This window comes from Lingula anatina, chromosome 2, assembly GCF_051362555.1.
Source record: "Lingula anatina isolate TDL-2025a chromosome 2, LinAna3.0, whole genome shotgun sequence".
In the NCBI taxonomy this organism is placed as follows: domain Eukaryota; kingdom Metazoa; phylum Brachiopoda; class Lingulata; order Lingulida; family Lingulidae; genus Lingula; species Lingula anatina.
The window spans coordinates 3,327,309-3,338,331 of NC_141768.1; the positions used below are offsets into that span (position 1 = coordinate 3,327,309).

The 11,023-nt window shown below is 35.2% G+C and overlaps 3 protein-coding genes across 3 annotated transcripts; 2 read left to right on the forward strand and 1 right to left on the reverse strand.

Annotated features, from left to right (window-relative positions):
* The first annotated feature begins 273 nt into the window (after window positions 1-273).
* LOC106166140 (uncharacterized) lies at window positions 274-2,725 on the forward strand. Its single transcript, XM_087004692.1, has 2 exons — window positions 274-472; window positions 1,760-2,725. Exons 1-2 carry the CDS (start codon window positions 304-306, stop codon window positions 2,578-2,580), a joined length of 990 nt encoding a protein of 329 aa, XP_086860818.1. The 5' UTR covers window positions 274-303; the 3' UTR covers window positions 2,581-2,725.
* Window positions 2,726-6,088: 3,363 nt separating this feature from the next.
* On the forward strand, window positions 6,089-8,793 carry LOC106166127 (testis-specific serine/threonine-protein kinase 3-like). The gene is made up of 2 exons (XM_087004693.1): window positions 6,089-7,852; window positions 8,096-8,793. Exons 1-2 carry the CDS (start codon window positions 7,114-7,116, stop codon window positions 8,473-8,475), a joined length of 1,119 nt encoding a protein of 372 aa, XP_086860819.1. The 5' UTR covers window positions 6,089-7,113; the 3' UTR covers window positions 8,476-8,793.
* Window positions 8,794-8,836: 43 nt separating this feature from the next.
* LOC106166137 (B9 domain-containing protein 2) lies at window positions 8,837-10,916 on the reverse strand. The gene is made up of 4 exons (XM_013544584.2): window positions 10,739-10,916; window positions 10,365-10,496; window positions 9,938-10,063; window positions 8,837-9,712 (listed from the first exon to the last, which is right to left on the reverse strand). The coding sequence occupies exons 2-4, from the start codon at window positions 10,450-10,452 to the stop codon at window positions 9,399-9,401; spliced, it is 528 nt and encodes a 175-aa protein (XP_013400038.1). The 5' UTR covers window positions 10,453-10,496; window positions 10,739-10,916; the 3' UTR covers window positions 8,837-9,398.
* Between the last annotated feature and the right edge of the window lie 107 nt (window positions 10,917-11,023).

Here is an 11,023-nt window from a genome sequence, read left to right on the forward strand (position 1 = left end):
CGTTATTAAAATGCCCTTCTGTTGAGACAACTTAATTATAACTAACTGAATAGGAATAATGGTATGCAATATCCATACCTTTTCATCTCCAGGAAGAAATCAATGTTTTCTCATATCTGTTGACTTATAATGACCTCATTTCTTGTCAAACGCCAAGGAAAAAATAACAGTCTATTCTTTCCACATAATAGACACAAAAGGCATCGGAATGTCCTACAACATAAGCTGCAAAATTGTGCACTGAACTGCAAGGACAACGCAGAGGCAGGATCTACCGTAGCCTGTTCCACTATAGGGGGTCTAATGGCTGAGGCACGACACTCCTGCCCGGAGACGGCCGTGAAGACCGTTGTCTCCGCGAGTGAAATGGACAACTCGGAAGAGATCAGTGATGGCTGGTCCTATGGGCCTCGCGAGATGTTACACGGCGTTCAGGGTCGGACGGAGAGCCGCACTGGAGCACCTAAGTCAGGTAAATATTAAATCAAAAATGTACTGATTAAATGTATGAGGGCAAAAACGTAAAAACGAAAGTATGGTTGCAAACCGAATTATCAATATCAAACTATCTAGAGATCAAATATTTGATCTTCAAGTTTGAGAGTAATTGTGAAGGCACGGTATTTCTTCGGTGAATAGAGTGGGGGCGTGACTATCCAGCTGATAGTAGTAGTACAGCAGGCACAACTTGAGTACAGTAGGCGTACGTGAAAGACAGGTCATATACCACATCACACTCTTGCTATTTAAGTGACGTGGCGAAAGCCGTCATGGTCCAAAATAAGACTATGGAAAGACAGCGCCTTAAGCTTTTTTTTTTTTTTTTTTTTTTTTTTAGAGTTTACATTGTTGGTATGTAATTTTTTCTGCCGGAAGACGGTCAAAAATGGAGGATGGAACAACAAATATAATTTGGAAGACTGTCAGAAAATATCTCTGGATCCGCCCCTTGTAATATAGAGACGTTTTGTTTTTGAAAACGAAATAGTCTCACCTTATAATTATAGACTCTTTTCATATATTTTCCTCCGTTGAAAAAAACTTTGGTCAACATTGACCAACAGAGTAGGCCTATAATGAGCTTACTTGTGTTTGTTTCGTTTTTTTAACAGGAGAAAATATTCGTAGATTCGTCGAACTAAAAATTATGCTTTCATTTTTGATCGCAATGCTGTCTTGAATAATGCTTTTGCTAAATATCTTATGGGTCACTAAACTCCAATCGCTTCCGCTGCGAAGTGCAATCAAAATACACAAAATATGTGCAAAATGACGCGAATAAATAAATGGGTTTTGTGCTATTGAAAAGTTAATAAAATAATTACAGGTGAGACGACCGTGAGAATATATCCAAGTTAAATGGGCATGTGTTATTTTGGTATGTTGATATTGAACTTTACTAGTGCAATTTATATACTCAGTGGTGGATTTAGAGGGGGGTCAGGGGGGTTCTACCCCCCTTGGGTTTCTGAAAAAAAAAACACACAAATATTCCATTCTTGAAATTAGATTTTGACAAGCTGATTAATAGTTCTTAAACATTCCAAATGGGACCCTTTGCCCTCCAAAACACTCCAAGGGGGCCGAGGGTCGGCTTCGTATCCGAGGCCTGTCATTCCTAAATAATCCTGGATCCGCCCCTAATAGACCTACTTCTATTAGGCTTTTTAAAGTCTGTTTTTACCTAGTTTATATGATACAAGTGTCAGTAACAAATACGATCAAACTAATCCGACTTTATCCACCTCTAACTTTTCAGAAAGTTTCCTTAAAAGACAAGAATTTAAGGAAAGAGCAAAAGCACAGAGGAAAGATAAAGAAAAAATGAAAGAGAAAATAGTTCAACTTGAAGAAGAACTAAGAATTTTGAAAACTCAGATAGGTCCCACAAAGGAAATTGAGTTTTCCCATGCACCATATGTCGGAAAGGCAGCCCAAATCAAATTGCAAGTAGATGCTTTGGTAAATGATTTTACAGACAGAGAACAATGCCATCTAAAGAAAATTAATGATCAGAAAGATCTGATCAGCCTAAAAAACGAGACAATCTGTGATTTGCAACGAGAATTACTCCATTTAAAAGAAGAACTGACTGTTGCCGAAATGAAAAAGCAAAATGAAATTTCAGATCTCAAAAATCAACATTCGGAGATGTTGAATATTTTTGCAAAGGAAAAAGAAGGACAAATAAAAGATCTACACGCCAAAATAAAATCAATGCAGAAGGAGTACAATTTAGATGGATGCGCTCGATCAGAACTGACAGGTATTAAAAGACAGAATCAACAGTTAAGTGGACAGATAGAGCGTCTCTCTGAAGAGCATGGGAAACTATTGTCAAATAATTCAGAGCTTGAGAAAACGAAAGAAGACAAACGCCGGAGATTTGACGAAGACAGAGAACGCTGGGAAAAGGAGAAGCGTGAACTGACGGAGGAGCTGTGGAAAATGAGAATGGAAAAAGAAACGCCGAGGAACCCCCTTGTAACAAGACAAAGAAGAAATCTACCCCCACTGTCTTTATACCAACAGGATGGAACAGACGCTCGAAAACGCAAAAGACAACGGAACGACGACTGATTTGTTGATTTAAACCGAAACATTCTCGAATGTGTTGGTACTGGTCATCAAAACTTTCAGTTTCAGTAATATTATGGTTAAAACGAAAATGTACATGTAACTGCAATTATCACTCGTTAGTTAAATGTACCATACTTTTTTTCAATCCTGGTGAAATAGTTGACTTGGCTAAATGTGTTCAACTGGCAGCAATTATAAACAAGGCAGCAAAGCTGTCAAATGTACAGACAAAAAGCAGGAAATAACAAAATAGGCTACTGTCAATTCTGATGCAAAAGTACATTATGTTAAACTGCAAATTCAACATCAAATTTTAATTGTGCTTAACAGGTAATACCAATGTAAGTAAAATGTGTAACAAGCATAAGGCCCATGGGAGTTCAAGTTCACACTTTGAAAATGTATAACTTCCAGAAAAAGAAGTCAATTAGACTGCTTTTCCAACTCCAGCTGCATTTTAGTCCTGTATTTCTTTTTTGAAAGTTTGGCAATCATAAGTAACATGGTTTTCCCATAATGATCATCATGGCAGCAGCACCCAAAATTGTGTTTTCTTCTATTCTGATGCAATATTACATAATGGTTAACAGCATAATGACCATCAATTTTTAATAATAAAATATTAGTATCATGGATATTCAGAAAATGTGACTAGAAAAGGTCTTCAGGCCCATGGTACTTCAAAGTCACAACTTGAAAATGCTAAAATGTAAACAAGACAGCACTGTTCTGAAATGTTTTTTCCCCCCATTTTTAACAATTTTTTTTTACATAAAACAAAATTAAAAGTTTACTGCCATTTTTATATGATCACCTAAAAAAGCAGGAAATAAAATAGGCTACTGTCAATTCTGATGCAAAAGTACATTATGTTAAACTGCAAATTCAACATCAAATTTTAATTATGCTCAACAGGTAATACCAATGTAAGTAAAATGTGTTACAAACATAAGGCTTCAGGCCCATGGGAGTTCAAGTTCACCCTTTGAAAATGTAAAACTTCCAGAAAAAGAAGCCAATTAGACTGCTTTTTCAACTCAGGCTGCATTTTAGTCCTGTGTTTCTGTTTTGAACATTTGGCAATCATAAGAAACATGGTTTTCCCATAATGGTCATCATAGCAGCAGCACCCAAAATTGTGTATTCTTCTATTCTGATGCAATATTACATAATGGTTAACAGCATAATGACCGTCAAATTTTAATAATGAAATATACGTATCATGGATTTTCAGAAAATGTGACTAGCATGGGTCTTCAAGCTGTGGAACTTAAAAGTCACACCTTGAAAATGTAAAAATGTGAAAAAATTAAATTTTCACAATAAAAAAAAAAAAAAAAAACTGTTTAACTGGCAGATTGCATTGCCTACTGAAGCTATATTTTAGTCCCATGTTTCTTTCCTGTAAGTTTGAGAACAGTAAGTGACATGGTTTTTCTTAAATGGTCATCATGGGAGCAGTGCCCAAAATAGGTTTTTTTCAAATTTTGATGCAATATTACATAATGTTTAACAGCATAATGACCATCAATTTTTAATAATAAAATATTAGTATCATGGATATTCAGAAAATGTGACTAGCAAAGGTCTTCAGGCCCATGGAACTTAAAAGTCACAACTTGAAAATGCCAAAATGTAAACAAGACAGCACTGTTCTGAAACGCTTTTTTTCCATTTTTAACATTTTTAAACATAAAACAAAATTAACAGTTTACTGCTATTTTTATATTATCAACTAAAAAAATTGATGAGATGGGAAAAATATCAATAGAGCAGTGTTAAATGTCCGATTTCTTCCATTCTGAGATTCTGAACATAGTGAATGATTGAATCTGACAAACTGCAATGATATAAGTTTATTTCCATTTTTGAAACTTTATTACACAATACACGATAACAATTTAACCATCATTTTTACAAAATCAACTAACAATGTTGTAAAGATGCAGGGAATGTCAAACAAACACTTTTAATATCTTATTAATTAAACAATGAAACTGTCAACATGCCTAAGAATTGAATCTGAGGAAATGTGAAAAAACAACATAACTTCTAAAATAATGGCCCGATTATGCTGATCTTTTAATTCAACCTGTGTTTTAGCAGGATTGACCACTCCTGTGAGTTTAATGACAATTGGCTTTTTGACCACTCCTGTGAGTTTAATGACAATTGGCCTATCTGTTTTTCTTATATTGTGTTTACAGTGTTGCATATATGCTGAAAAGTGAAAAAAAAGCATAACTACTAAAATAGTGGACTGATCATGCCGATTTTCTAACTTGACCTGCGTTTTAGTAAGATAGATTACTCCTGTGAGTTTCATGACAACAGGCCTATGGTTTTCCTTGGAAAGTGTTTACAGTGTTGCATATATGCTGAAAAGTGAAAAATAAAGCATAACTTCTACAATAATGGCCCGATCATGCTGATTTTCAAACTTGACCTGCGTTTTATGAATATTCATCAGCTCTGTAAATATAAAGCCAAAAAGTAAAACTGCCTTCCACTTATCGTGTTTACAATGAAAGTGCACGGCGCCGGCACCGGCGATGACGGGGACGACAGACGCAGGTGATGGCAATATGTACAGACACATCTATATATATTTACTGTACTGTTTGAGAACAGTAAGTGACATGGTTTTTCTTAAATGGTCATCATGGGAGCAGTGCCCAAAATAGTTTTTTTTTTCAAATTTTGATGCAATATTACATAATGTTTAACATCATAATGACCATCAATTTTTAATAATAAAATATTAGTATCATGGATATTCAGAAAATTTGACTAGCAAAGGTCTTCAGGCCCATGGAACTTCAAAGTCACAACTTGAAAATGCCAAAATGTAAACAAGACAGCACTGTTCTAAAATGTTTTTTTTTCCATTTTTAACAATTTTTAACATAAAACAAAATTAACAGTTTACTGCCATTTTTATATGATCAACTAAGAAAATTGATGAGATGGGAAAAATATCAATAGAGCAGTGTTAAATGTCCAATTTCTTCCATTCTGAGATTCTGAACATAGTGAATGATTGAATCTGACAAACTGCAATGATATGAGTTTATTTCCATTTTTGAAACTTTATTACACAATACACGATAACAAGTTTACCATCACTTTTACAAAATCAACTAACAATGTTGTAAAGATGCAGGAAATGTCAAACAAAAACTTTTACGTATCTTATTAGTTTAATAATGAGACTGTTAACATGCCTAAGAATTGAATCTGAGGAAATGTGAAAAATATGCTGAAAAGTGAAAAAACAGCATAACTTCTACAATAATGGCCCGATCATGCTGATTTTCGAACTTGACCTGCGTTTTATGAATATTCATCAGCTCTGTAAATATAAAGCCAAAAAGTAAAACTGCCCTCCACTTATCGTGTTTACAAGGAAAGTGCACGGCGCCGGCATCGCCATCGGCATCGCCATCGGCGACGACAGACGCAGGTGATGGCAATATGTACAGACACATCTGTGTCTGTACATAATAAGGGAAATACAGTATTTATACAGATGCAATGTATATGACAAGATGAATAACAGGTGCAAATGCAAAATCGTTAGTTTTGAATCTATTTATTCCTTATATACATGTCCCTATTCTTGCGTTTTGTGCATTAATTGTTTAAATTTCACTGTGACTTGCTTGTCTATCATGAGGCTGGGAAAATATTATCATGTAATGTGTGCTTTTTTTCTTGCTTGTAATGAAATTTGATTGATCAAAACAAGATATATTTTAGTTATGTAATAGTTGTATTAAAACCAAGAACATCATATATCGGCTACTGAACAAGAAAAGAGTGATGACAGCGTATTACTTATAAGATAAGATATAAGAGTATATAACATTACTTCCTAGGAATGTATCTATCTACATGTATCTATCATTTATACATTGCCATAAACGCAAACGCGCAGAACAAATCTAGGCGGAATTTCATTGCTACTTTTGTATCCTACACATTTCCACCCTGTACCCACTCAAACACTCCTTGGAGCGTTTTTTTTCTCGCGCACTCTCAAAAAAGGAGAAAATGCTTTAGATTGCCTGTCATGTAACAATTCAATCCCTACATTCCTATCGGAACGGCTCGAGTTTATATGATCTATTGATTTTAACATAAAGCATTATGTCAGAGAAAGGATTCCCCCATAACCTTTTATTAAATTAGAATGCTTTGATGAATCAAAATTTAATCTGAAGATAAATAAATTATTTTACAACAAAAGAATTGCCTACACATCATGACCGAACAAGTTGGAAAAGGTTTGCCGCCCAATGTCCTACGTTAGACAGGAGGACCTAAGATTAAGACTAAGACACATCATGAGAGGACAATGATGGAAGCTTCTCATGACGTAACGTGACGTCGAAAACCAAGCACAACGTCACAACCGGCTGCATGGTGTTGTTTTTATCACCATAGTTTCTTCACGTGACGCTACAGACAGTAACCATAGCAGAATATCATTTCGTGGAGGCCAACATTGAAAAGAAGCGACGACAAAGAAAAATGGAATCCCCTGGACCACCACCAAGAATATCCAGCGCCACAAGTCCACATCATTTGTGTGACGAGTTACAAAAGATGAAAAACGAATGTGAACCAGTATCGCTGAAACGGGACCACGATTTGGTGCCGGTTGCGGGATACAGGCCGACCTATCGTGCAATATTAGCGAGGAGGGGATATTTAGTCAGAGAAACGCTGGGAAGCGGCTCCTACTCAAAAGTGAAGTTTGCTCTTGCCTTTCGGAGATCGGTCAATGAAAAAGTTGCCGTGAAGATAATAGATAAACAGCTAGCGCCTGTAGATTTCCAACTGAAGTTTTTACCCAGAGAAATGCAAATCTGGCCTAGTCTGTCTCATCCTCATATAGTTAAAATGTTAGAACAATTTGAAAACAACAATAGAATCTTTATGATACTTGAATACGCTGACAATGGGGATATGCTAAAATTTATACAGAAGAAAGGGGCAATATCCGAAAGCAAGACTTTTGTATGGATGCGCCAAGTGTCTGATGCCGTGCGGTATTTACACGAACAGGGAATAAGTCACAGGGACCTGAAATTGGAAAATTTGTTGTTGGATTCTAACATGAATATGAAAATTTGCGACTTTGGGTTTGCGAAGCCGGAGAGTATGAAGGAACTCAGCAAGACCTACTGCGGGTCTAAGGCATATGCTGCTCCTGAGATCCTTATAGGGTTACCCTACCAACCGTTCAAGGCAGATGTTTGGGCACTTGGTAAGTTGAAGTTTTCTTCTTCTACACTGTAAATAGATAAATAAATAAATAAATAATGAGAAAAATCGAAATGTTGCGTATTCAAATACAATTCACTAACAGCAGTTTTTTTCACTGAAAAGGCATGAAGAAACAATTTGAGAAGTATACAGTTGGAAAAAAAATTTGTGAAAAAAATTCCCATTACTGAGTAAAGGTCATGTCGTTAAAAAAATACGTCGATTTTTATTTGTTCATAATTAGGAGTGATTTTATACATCATGGTCACCGGGAAAATGCCGTTCGACGAGAGCAAAGGGAATTCCAGTCTTCTGGACGAACATCGGCGACTATCTCTTTACTGGCCAGGCAGGCAGAGGAAAGTTTCGTTGCAGGTTGTTGCTCTTGTCAAATATGCATTTACCTTTGACTACAGAAGACGACCAAACATACAAGAATTCATTTCACATCCATGGTTTTCTCACCAAGCCTTTCGGCTGCTGGGATCGAACGGAGACACCCGAGTCCGAACGAGGTCAAGGTGTAAAAATCAACAAGTGAGTGCTGAGAGTGAAGAAAGAGCCGCTTGTCAGAGTCCACGAAAAGAAGATGGAGACACAGCAGAGCGTCTGGTCGCACCATAAAAACATAAAAGGCGAGTCAGAATTGTTACAGATTACAGTTACTGGGCCACAGAAGACGGCTGAGCAGAAAAGGGCTGGATGTCATTTTATAAAATACGTGTGGTAGTTTTGTTAAGAGAAATATTTATCTATGTTTTTTGTGATAAAAATCTACTTTCTAATCATATTTACAGCAATACGTTTTATGGAATACTATCATCTTTATCCGACGTATTCCCAAAAGGTGAAAATTTTATATAAAATGTAAAGGATGTGCCTTTTAAGTATAGTGGTGAATACTTTTTAGAATTGAAATATTTTATATCTTCATACACATGAAACTTCTTTAAGAATTTTACCTGAAAAAAATACAGTCTCAGAATTTTGGTTTATAAATTTATTCTATACATCATTATAAATGTATTATAATAAAGCGAAATAAATAAAATGAACAAATGTTGTGTACCTTTTTTCACAAAACTTCTACAAAAACATGAAAACAATACAATTTTCAAAGCTAAAATAAGACTACTATATGAAGTACTACCAAACACTAAGTCATGCAGAGAAATCAGTTACAGTTACAGTTACTTTGCACCACTGAATGATATTTTTCTGTAAATTGACATCATAAAAACAATTTGCCATATATATATCATTTCTTCTTAAAATAAATAGAACACATATAAACCCCTGCACTTGTATCAAAGATTATTTTGAAAAAAAAATGCAAATTCATTAAGACAAAACTATTTACACACAACTTTACTAGCAAATAAAATATTACAGGTATTGTTATCTTGAATATACATTTATGGTAATTAAAAAAAGTTGCTCACAAATATTTTATAAAAGAGTTCTGACTTCTGAAAGTTGTCCAATGGAATATTTTTAACTTTAATCTGTCAGTTGAGACATCAGCCAAGCCTGTCAGTCAAGAAATGTTAGCATTCAATTCCAAACTTGTCAAAATTCCTCAGGATGATCCCTAAATGTAAGTGAACTTTTCCCATGGCAACAGTTGATAATGTAAACCTGTTGTTACCATTGTATACAAAGTCTGGGTCTCTCAACTGGGGTCCCCCACCAAGGAAAAACTGTGAAATCTGTTCCCTGAATGTCCCCTTTGGCATCCATGTTGGACATTCTATGTCATGAATTCCTGGTGACATTGGTATGTGACAGAAACCATATCCGTAAAGTTCATTTCTACCGTAACTGTCCTGATGCCACACTTGGAAGTGTATTTTTGGCCAGCCTGAAAATGATTTGTAGAAAATATGCATCAGCTGATATTTTACATGCAGAAAAAAAATTGACAAAAATTTTAATCAATTATGCTGGTAATACAAATAGCAGTAACTGAAATTATAATCAAAATAATAATATTTGTAATATTGTTCTCATGCTTAAATTAGTCTGAGTTTGGTCTTCAAATACCCATTCCCTCTAGTTCAACTGCACAATGTGACAGAGAGTGTACCTTGTAATCCTTTGGTGGCAAAGTGGATGTCTATAGGATGGCACCAGTGGGTTATTTCATCATCCTGTGGGTTGTCAACCTGGGTTTGTCCTTCTTTCAACCCTGCCAGTACTCTCCAGGCACTACCTGCAAACATACCACATTAAGAATGATCTGTCAATGACAATTAGTGTGAGATTCCAGACACACTACTACATGCATATGAAGTCTTAAGTGGAAATATGTGAAAAGAAAGTGATGAAAATTGTTTGGCTGTTCAAACACAGTTTTTAAAACCTTGTTATTGTTAGACAAGTTTGCGTAATATAACTTTTTCAAATCTGTTTCTTTAAATATGAAATAAATTTTCTTGGTTTTAATCTAACAACGCAAGTAATTTTTGCCCAAGTATTAATTTAGCAATAACTTTACATATTGGCTTAGTTACCTGTGTGAATACCCCATTTGCAAAATAAACTTTGGTCAGGAAAACCAGTGGCACCAATCACCTGCCCAATCACATGGACTTCTGCCATCCCCAAACTGTTACAGGATCTGTCTGTTGACTGTGCTAACTCTCCTATTATAAAGAATTTGGGTGTCTTACATTATAAATTATTTAGTAATTGCTGTACTAAAAACGGGACAATGTAAACTTAGACTGAAAATCAACCAGGATAACAAGGAATATTAGTATAAAAACCGCAAACCAATACAAATAACACAGTCGATTGTTAAAACAAATTTTTAAGATTGTCATTGGAAAAGACAGTTCAGATTTGAATGACTAAATTACAGCATTCGTTTTCGTATTAAACTTACATTAACTTGGAGCAGGTTCCCCTGTTATCGTTCTATTATAAAAACTTTACTAAAATCGCAGTTTCTCATACGACATTTTTTGAATACTGCACATCACCAGTACATATAATTGTCATTTTTTGTTGCTGCAAATATGTTGTTAGTCACCTTCACCTTTCAAAGCGACGATAGAGGGCTCTTTGAAAGACAAGCGTGTACTCGTATACTGAGTATACTGACGGTTGATTATATTTATTGAAATTATTTAAGAAATAAATGTGCAGTACTAGACAAAAATAAAAAATT

Coding starts and splice junctions, on each gene's coding strand:
- LOC106166140 (XM_087004692.1), top strand. CDS start 304: ATGGCTGAGGCACGACACTCCTGCCCGGAGACGGCCGTGAAGACCGTT. Junction 473..1,759: donor CACTGGAGCACCTAAGTCAG/GTAAATATTAAA, acceptor CTAACTTTTCAG/AAAGTTTCCTTAAAAGACAA.
- LOC106166127 (XM_087004693.1), top strand. CDS start 7,114: ATGGAATCCCCTGGACCACCACCAAGAATATCCAGCGCCACAAGTCCA. Junction 7,853..8,095: donor GGCAGATGTTTGGGCACTTG/GTAAGTTGAAGT, acceptor GTTCATAATTAG/GAGTGATTTTATACATCATG.
- LOC106166137 (XM_013544584.2), bottom strand. CDS start 10,452: ATGGCAGAAGTCCATGTGATTGGGCAGGTGATTGGTGCCACTGGTTTT. Junction 10,064..10,364: donor CAAATGGGGTATTCACACAG/GTAACTAAGCCA, acceptor GTATGTTTGCAG/GTAGTGCCTGGAGAGTACTG. Junction 9,713..9,937: donor TGCCACCAAAGGATTACAAG/GTACACTCTCTG, acceptor AATCATTTTCAG/GCTGGCCAAAAATACACTTC.